At 39.2% G+C, this 9,812-nt stretch overlaps 1 protein-coding gene across 1 annotated transcript in view; it reads left to right on the forward strand.

Annotated features, from left to right (window-relative positions):
• The window catches only part of Srr (Serine racemase), a 33,394-nt gene extending 24,759 nt beyond the window's left edge, over positions 1-8,635 (forward strand). Inside the window, exon 10 of the mRNA XM_071582972.1 lies at positions 8,521-8,635. Within this exon, the coding sequence (XP_071439073.1) occupies positions 8,521-8,579 (59 nt within the window). The 3' untranslated portion in view covers positions 8,580-8,635. The remainder of the gene's footprint in view (positions 1-8,520) is intronic.
• Positions 8,636-9,812: the final 1,177 nt, after the last annotated feature.

Genomic DNA, 9,812 nt, shown 5'->3' on the forward strand with positions numbered 1-9,812 from the left:
AGGCTATTAATGTAGTGGGGACATAGGAAGAAATATTCCAATAAGCAGAGAATTTTTTCCAAAAAATGGAGTAGATGGTAAAATAGCAAGAATATTAAGAAAGATAAGTGAAAACTTTGATTGGAAGTATAGTTTTGCGTTGATCAGAAGCTTGTTTACTAATGTAAGAGGATAAGCATGGACTGTAGTTTTTTAAGATGTGGGTGTGAAGAAAGGTGGAAAAGTAAAAGAAATGAAGAAGTAGGCATAGTGGGGCAGGGGAGAGGGTTGTTGGCAGAGATTCAATGTACATTTAAGAGAAAAGTTGGTGTAGGGCATTTTGTCTGGTGGCGGAATGTTGAAGATAACGATAAAGGGGAGAATGTTAGACATGTCAGTTATGGGAACGAATGAAATGATAAGCATGTTGTACTGAATGAATGGAGGCAGAATATACTGTATGTAGGTACAAGAAGAACTGAATATAGGTACAAGTATGTATAGTAAGTTCATTTTTATGGAAAAGGAGTTTGCTGAAGAGTCTGATGATACTTTTTGATGTGTTATTTTGTGCTTTGAATTGTAGCGCTATCAGTCTGTTTTCATCCAGAAATGACCTCAACCGGTAGACTAATAACGAGATTAATTCAATAAGTCCTTAGGAAAAAATAGAAAAAAACGATTTATTTTCGGTTAATTTTTTATTATTCAACATAACCTCCCTCTAGCTCAATACACTGTTCCCTGCTTTCTCCAACTTTTTAACCTGTTTCAAAATTAGGATTTAGGAAGGTCCTCAGAATAGGCCTCTTGAGTTGTCAATAACCTCCTCGTGCGATGTGAATTGTTTTCCGTCGAGTCATTTTTTCCAGTTTGTAAATAAAAATATCCCTGGGGACTACTAATGGTGAACAAGGTGGGTGTAGCAATAGTGTGAGCTTTAATTCCATCATTTCCGCCATCGAAGCTGCGGAGGTGCGCACCCGTACATTTTCTTGATGAAAGAGAATGTTTTTCTTCGGCAAATGACATTTTTATTTGATGTTCTCACTCAACTGGTGCGATAACGACGTATAATAATGTCTATTTATCGTTTGTCCTTACTTCAAGTAATCGATGTTGATGATTAAGCGTGCATCCCAGGAAAACCGTAGTTATCACCTTATCCAATATCACCGTCTGCGCCTTCTTTGGAGCCGGATCGCCTTAAACAACCCACTTTTTCGAATGCTCCCTTGTCTCTGGAGTGAATAAGTGTATCCATGTTTCGTCTAAAGCTAAGTAGCGATGCAGATACTCGTCAGGATTGCGAAGGAAAAGCGACAAACCAAACTCCTCTTCGACCACACTAATGCGTTTATTCTCCACAGCAAACCCAGCTTGCCGACATTTTTTCCACACTCAATTTTTCATGTAGGATTGAAAGCACTGTCCCTGGTGATATATCTATGGCCTTAACTATTTCGCGACATTAATTCGTCGATCATGTTAAAATCATGGGAGTTTGCCAATCATTTTGGAGGAAGTCACTTTCCCTGGGCGTCGCGAACGGTATTCAAAATTTGTGGATGGATTCACGGCCGCGTTCAAACTCATTTACCCAATCGTAAACAGTCGCAAACACAGGAGCAGATGTACCATAAACTTAATGCAACTCGGCTTTGATTTCTTTCCGTGTTAAGCCTTCTAAATAGAAGTGTTTAATCACCAGACTAAACTCATTTTTACCATTCTCCTAAGTAAAAAAAAGTTTGTTGCCCCGATGGACTATGAAAATGAAACCACATGATGAATATAGTTGAAACTTTAACAGCAGTCTAGTGAGAGTCTTATTTCCAATCTTTTAACTAAATTCAAACCTCTTCCGATTCGCAATCCGAGCAGCATGCGATGGATTTTCCAAAGAAATATTGGACGGCCCGCTTTTATTATTATTCCATGAAGTCACTTATGTATAGATTTTTTATTTGAAAAGGCAAAAAATTTTATTTGCATATATTCGACTAAAATTACTTGAGCTGTATTTCACGAGCCAACGATTTTTTTACGTTCTCCATTTTTTTACGAACCAATAGTGGAGCACATTTCCAAATAACCGATGGAATTCTCCTCTCCTACTTTCATTTTTATTGGCCAATCTGATGAAGGAAACGAAAAATGTACATCAATTAAAAAACTCAGCATTTTAGTCTAATTGGGTGAAGAAAAATAGAGGCTTGGCTTCTATTATCTCCTCAGATGATGATTTAGTTGCAGCCATCACGGATCACTTTTCTAATGCGACTTTCACTTTTTATGGTCACCTCTAACCCCATATCCTTTCATATTTTGGCGCAGAAGATATAAGTGGCGTTTTTTATTTGCATCAGCTGTAGTCTTAAACCCACTTTCTCCGTTACCCACACGATGCCTTAATGCAGCTATAATTTGAAAATAAATATATTTTTGCGTGATTTTAAAAAGCGTATCCAATGAATATCCAATATCCATGAGGAAGTCCTGCGTTCATACCTGAATGAACCAAAACCTCAGAAGAAAACCTTTAATGGGGAAGGGTAACTATAACATCGAATCAAACAGCGCATGGGATGGTACATTCACTAAATAGTATCTATCCAGATGCGGATAGGATTGTGCATTCATCCTCCTGTGCCCATCATTTTTGGGTTTCAAAGGTTTCTGTTGCCGAGGTGGGCTCTGGGAGGAAGGTCCGCTGAAAGATATGGCGTTGGTATGGGATCTCGGAGCGGAAGTCTCCCACCTTCCTCCTTTCCAAAGCGAAGGTGGACAGCCGTGGGTGCAACAGCGAGAGGGTGGAGGGACTGGTATTTCGGCCACGAGCTTTGATCTTCACGGGCGCTGCGCCTGATGGTTCGCTCCCCTTCCAGCCCTAGGGGGAAGTGTGGAGAGCGGGAGGGTAGAACGAGACCGGCTGCTGGCCCAGGAGAATTTCCTCGGAGATGTCAAAATCGCTCCAACGAGCAAACTCGTCACTCGAAAGCTTTACCGGCATGAAATCAGATAAAATCAGAAAGCTCTTAATCATTGGTAAATTCGGAGATGGCATGTGAACAATATGGGTAATTGAAAACCTCTGTTGGGGAATGTCCGCGGTAAGAAGTCGACAAAAATTCGGGGGTACCAGGTAAAAGATACACGAGAACTCCAGCTTGATTTATTTTCCTCGAACAAGGAAGTATTAAAAATAAACTGAAATAAACAATCAATTCCGGCACTTTTAAGGACTTCTGCATAATTCAGTCTACAAAATTTGTCTTTTTTTACGAAAAATTCAAGCAGTCATTCTATGCAAATATCTGGATACCTTGATCAAATTCCCGGAAAGTTTCATAAAATATAATCTTGGTCCGTTGAAGAGTCAATGCGTGCATATTAAATTAATCACGGGATATGTTCCATCAAAGCGTGGAGGTGAATTGTAAGAATAATACAAAAGTTTCTTCTCAAATGCCTTTTCACCGACAAACTGGAGTTAACAACAGTAACAATATTTAATTCTATCGAAAGCGTAAAAAATAATTATGATTGTGCCTTGGTTGAAACGGCAGGAAAATTAAAATATGATGGCTCTGCTCGAAATCAATAATTCTTAATACCAATGAGCTCCTAAGAACAGAATGAAACGAAAGTATTTCCCCTTTAGCATGGTGAGTGCATACGAGCACCTTTTATCTTAAGTGTGGGAATCGGTGGTTTAATCTATTATGGTTTTTGAAGGGATCGTGCCCTAGTAAAAAGCATTTGATCGTTCGGCTATTGCTGGGATTTTCTGGGTTCAAATCTCGGTGGAAACCGTCGGGCCAAGACACCATTCGTTACTATTTTATTCTTAGTACATCTTCGTGAGAAATCGACTGACTGTACGAGGAAAGGAGCTGCCCTCCACACACAAGCATTTTGAATTTCAAACTTCTCAGTACCCGTCAAATCTCAACTTTGATTTGATTGCTAAGGAAGCTTATTTTTTTTCTTTCTTGATTATGAATCAAATACTACGTTTTTCATAGTTAAATTTGTCATTGTTCCGGTACAGTTACTGTTGATTGATGATGACTAAGGTAGAAGGCTGTGCTTTCCGAATAATAGACGACTCTGAGAAGCTTTTGTGTGCATCGAGGGAAAAATCGCTGTAATTGGCAATGGACGGCGCGATTCGAGGCTTGCTAAACTAAGGATCATCATTCGACTCTACTAATTGTCCAATATTAGTAGATATATCCTATTTTATACGTCAACTTATATGCTATAGCTAGCACAAAACTAATTGAGTAAGAAGCGTTGTTATTTGGGTGTGATTATTTTGTTCGTGCAAGTACGGGGAAAACCATTATTCGTGGTTATATTCTTATTGCTAATTTTATCTAATTAATGTAACCATGAATAGGGTTGGCGTTTACCCGTAGTCTTCAGAGTAAATTCTGATGCTTTGAAGAATCAGATGCCCAAAACGTTTTATAAGTGCCACTGGTATCATTTTGGGCGCTAAAAATACAAAACGGGAGTAATACTATTTTTCAATTCATAGTTGAACTTTTTCTCCACCATGGATGTCTCCACTATCAATTGCTCTCTTTTTCAGGTGTCGCGCACTTAAACGAACCGAGAAATGCCGATTTATCATTACCCAACGTCTGCACCAGCCTGTAAGCAATGCTAGTTCATTTTGAAACTACACGAAGAATAAAAATTAATGAAACACCAGTATTGGCGAAATAATAAAAGGTCGAATCTTCTTGAATCTATACTAAATAGAAATCTCGAAAATTATAGCAAAAATAGACATTTATTCGTATAGTAGTACACATTTGTTTAAGTATATAAAGTTTTAAAAAAATTTCATTACAAAATACTTTTCATAATAAGAATTATTAAAGTTTTGTATGCATAAATAATATTTTAATTATTCGTATTATGAAAAGTATTTGTCTCATACAATCTTTTAAAAATAAATTTTATAGTAGTATCCGTAGATTTAGGGGGGGCGACTGACAGGTGAGGTTATTTGGGCCATTCGGTTTGGATGGGAAAGGACGGAGGGTAGAGAGAAACCCGGCGTCGGCATTAGACTACTTTTAACAACAGGCGCCAAGGGATCCGCAGCTTAACGCCCCATCCAACGGACGGCGTAATCACTTGAAGTGTTCTCCACGTACCACCACAAGCAGGGATCGGGATACTACTTACAATTCCGGCCACCACCGGGATTCGAACGCGGGCACTCGGGGTAGGAAGCCAGTAACTTAGCCACCACCCCTTGTGGGATTGCTTTGTTCTAGAAAGTACTGCGAAGCCCTGCCCCCACTAAACCTGAAGTCACCTTGGCGTGGAGAGTCGACTAAGTGGAACAGTATCGCCGAGAAGCGGCCGAACCGCCCGCTTCTCGGCGAGACTGCTCGACTTAGTTGACCGGCCTGTTGCATTATCAGTCGACCGAAAGGAGAGACCAAAGCATAGCACACCGCACGGAAGTCGTCTCGTCTGGCATATAGTGCCGTCACTCGCCAGACGGAAAGGTGACTTCCGTCCGTGGTATTCGTCTGTAATCTTGGATAGATTGAATGCACTGGTAGCAGTGGATCTTGCTACCCCGATTCGTGAGAACTTTTAACAATAACTAATACGAGGAATTCGCATTAATGATTGTTATTTCAAGTATGTGTGATTGAGGCGTAGCCGGTGGGGGTCAAGAAATGTAGTGTTTTCACGACACCGTCGTCCTTTCGCATCTTCGTATTTTACAACACGAACGCAAAATAGCATTCCCTTTTTGTCCTAATCATCATATACAAACAATTATATAAACATATATCTATGAATATGTATATTTTGACATATATATGTATATACGTATATGTATAAATAAATAAATAAATATATATATATATATATATATATATATATATATATATATATATATATATATATAAAGTAATGGGACGGCACAATAGAACACATATAGAATAGCAACATTTAAAAGGACACTCACACGGTAAATTGTTCGAGCTTTCGGCCTACTCCGAGGCCTTCTTCAAGTAAGACAGAAAATATGGTGGAGATGGGAAAGGGGTATGGGCGGGGAGGGGAGGTGTGGTGCAGGGAATGCTGGGAGGGAAATTAAAGATGGCGGTTAAGGGTAGGAATTTTGAAAGATCGGAAAGCTAACATATACGCGGATTCTCGAGTTCTCACCTCTATATTGGAGGCTGAATCGGGTAGGGATTCTAGGATGCTAAGAGCAAAACACTGGTCGAATGAAAGGCTGTGGGAATTGGCAGTAGTAGTATGAGCTGAGGTCATTTGCGCCATAGGGGATGGACAGGAAAGGATGAAGGGTGGAGAGAAACCCGGCGTCGGCATTAGCCTACTCTTTACGAAAGGCGCCAAGGGGTCAACAGCTTAACGTCCCATCCGACGGACGGCGTACTCACTCAAAGTGCCCTCCACAAAGCACCTCAAGTAGGGATCGAGATATCTCTGAAAAATATTCAACACCGCCGGGATTTGAAACCGGCGTGTGAAGGGATAGGAAGAGAAGAGAGTGAGGCAGAATTGCAGGAGTACCGGTGATTGTTCATTCTAATGGATAAGGGGGTAATGCATTCGCCTATGTAAAAGGAAGTGCAATGCTTGTATGACTAAAGATAAATAATGTTTTTTCAGAGGCAATTAGCGTGGGAACGAGGTGAGGGGGCAATATATACATATATATATATATATATATATATATATATATATATATATACACACATATAGTGGGTCGCGGTAGTCCAGGGGGTAGAGCGTTGGACTACTGACCGGAGGGCCCGGATTCGATTCCCAGGCAAGCGCCTCAGGACACCTGCAGCTCCACCCAAGTCCTGTGATTTTTCGGGTACCAGATCTTCCTTGGAAACTATAACTGGCACAGGGAAAGGAACTGGCCCCCCTACCCTGATGTGTGAATTTCACACTACGTCGGGCTTAGTTGCATCCCATCGTCAATCAAAATTCTCTACTTTCAGTTTGCCATGCCTCCTTTGCATTCTGTCATCAATCCCCTCTCCTCAGCTCCCATTACTTGCAAGTTTTCCTTGGTTTAGCTTTTTGTCAATTTCACCTTTTCCATTTTTAGCACTCACATTTCAAAAGCCTCTAGTTTATGCCTACCATATTGCTTTAGCGGCCATGTTACCGCGCCATAGAAGACGATGCTCCATATCAAACTTTTAACGAGTCTTTTCATAACGTCTTTAATCAACGGCCCTGTCATGACTTCCCTGCTGGCGAAAGCTTCTTTGCCCAACGCTATTCGTGTTCGCGAAGCAATATGATAATGGTTGGCCGACGCGACAGGGACTCACATTAGTTTTAAAAAAAAGGAGCAATCAGAAAAGAGGTCAACACCCACGAAAATTGAATTTTCGGTGGCACAACTATCTTCAAAGGATGGAAGCAGAATCCTTCCTTCCCCTGAAAATGGTAGTTTTTCAACTAAAATTTCAATTCTCACGCGAGTTTATTTATTAAGCAACATAAAACACATAATAAGGTCACATTCACAGAAATATAGATAATATAAACCATCGAAACATATAAGCTTTTGTGTGTGTCCTTTTTATGTCCGCATGTGTTTCCTAACATGCTTTTCCTTAAAATTTTGAGCTATATTTTTAAATCGTAAAAGTTTATTAACTGTGCTATTTCTAAATCACTGTGTTCAATATTTTGGCGGTTTGACCACCATAACGTGTACACACCCACGCACGCACGCGCGCGCATCCCCCGAGTCTCTGAATGCACTATTTTCGCCGATCAAAGTCTTCCCCGGCCCTTTTAAGTTTTATTTATGTTGTCTTTATCGTACTGCTCTGTTTCGCTCTGTCAGAAATCCACATTTATATTTACAATAGATTTCTTCCACTTTTGTTTGAATACGCTAAAAATATTCCCTTTAGTTTTAGTATTAGTTTGAATACGCTAAAATTATTCCCTGGTTTTCTTACATTCTCTAAGGAAAATATTTTTTAATTGGTTTTACTCATTATTCATTTCCATGTGCGTGTACCAGTTTAGATTGCTGAAAACCTTACTCCGAGGTTTGCAGGTCCTATGTCGTAGAAGTCATTCTTGAATATAACACCTTTATTTCCCGCTGTGACAATTCACATTGGAATAATTCATACCAATAGAATTCATTTGTTGATTTTTCCCGCTTTATTTATCTACTTGTTGATACATATTTGGTTGACCACTTAGTTTTATGAATTTTCTCTCCTTTTATTGTTATTATAACCAAATTATTGGGTGTTTCTAGAAATTTGGAGCAATTGCATTTCGCAATCGGATCCACCCCAATAATGAAATCGTAATCATCCCATGGTAATTTATTATTATCACGCTCACCGCTGGATGCCTCAGCATGCTTATCATATTTTTTGTGTGAATATCATGAAGTATTGTTTTGATCTGTTGTGACTGATGTTATCCATATAATAATGTGTTAAGAACGGCATAATTTTCAATACAAAAATTCTCTTGCAGATAGCTGTAGCGAATCTCCAAATGTCGATCCAAAAACCGATCCAAAAACCAAGAAGTGACACATCAGAGATATCAAACAAAAAAAAACAATTCCACCTCAAAATTTTATTAAAAATGTGGTGCTTTCATTTCAAATTTTTATTCCCGTTTCCAAAGCGGCGTCCTCCTTCAGCATGAATTTGGGATGTAAAAAGCGAGTAAAAAAGTGATCAACAATTTGCCTGACATATTCCACGAATTTTCTTCCTTGTTGATGATAAATGTATTTTAATCAGCAGAAATGAATAAAATTATTACCCTCCTTTCTTATTCTTTCTCATAATTAAGCAATAAATTGGTTATGTGTTTAGTTTTATGTAAGCTCTGATCGAGTGGTCTTGGTGAATGCCTTCGGATGTTTTCCCCACAATGCTGCTCCCCAATCTATAAATCCTCTCTGGTTCCTGGAAAGAAATTCCCTTCCGTTAGGGGCCACCAAGAAACTTACCTACGACCCCGTTCTGCGGCATTCTTCCTCAAGATTCCACTCCGTTGCGCTCCTATTTTTCCCTGCCCACCCACATTCTCTCCGTGTTCCATTTATCATGATTCCTTTTAGTGAGTTACTCGACCGGAAATGGGTCTCCATCCTCTCGATTCACGTTCTCACGAGAACTACCAAACTGTCAATGTCATTTCATTGGGAATTTCTCCACCGTATTTGTAATGGGCCACGAATTTTTTATTTTATAAGAATGCCGCTTCTAAAATGTTGGTCTGTCTTTCATTTTTAACCTCCGGAATAAAAAAAATCTGGAATTTTTGTCGACACACATCGATTGTGCTCGAGTTAAGGACGCAGTGTATAAGCTCATTTGTGCGCTATTGCCGGTTAAAAAGGAAATGAGTCATTTCAAAAATGTACATACATACTTCTCATAGCGTTTTTTAAACCCACAACATTAAAAATTCCGTGTCTTGTTTTCGTCAGGGCAGAACATTAGTATCGGAAACTTATATGCTGCAGTTAGTTGGTTATTATGAGAGTTTCTCTTGATGGTAATTTGTTGATCGTCAATAGGAATATTGGCAAAGAGTGTGCCCAAATATTCATGGGATACTACATGTTTAAAAAAATGTGGAATTATAGATTTGTATTCGGCACTATGGAGTCCCGACAGTTCCTAAAGAATTAGATGGATGAAATAATAAATACCTCTTTTTACGCATGCCAAGGCATTAACGTGTCCAGTTTAGATAGTGTTTAGTTTAGATAAATGGTTAAATAAAAGTATTTCCTCCAAAGTAATGCT

The sequence above is a fragment of the Hetaerina americana genome, unplaced genomic scaffold (genome assembly GCF_022747635.1).
Source record: "Hetaerina americana unplaced genomic scaffold, ioHetAmer1.1.p SCAF_12, whole genome shotgun sequence".
Lineage (NCBI taxonomy): Eukaryota > Metazoa > Arthropoda > Insecta > Odonata > Calopterygidae > Hetaerina > Hetaerina americana.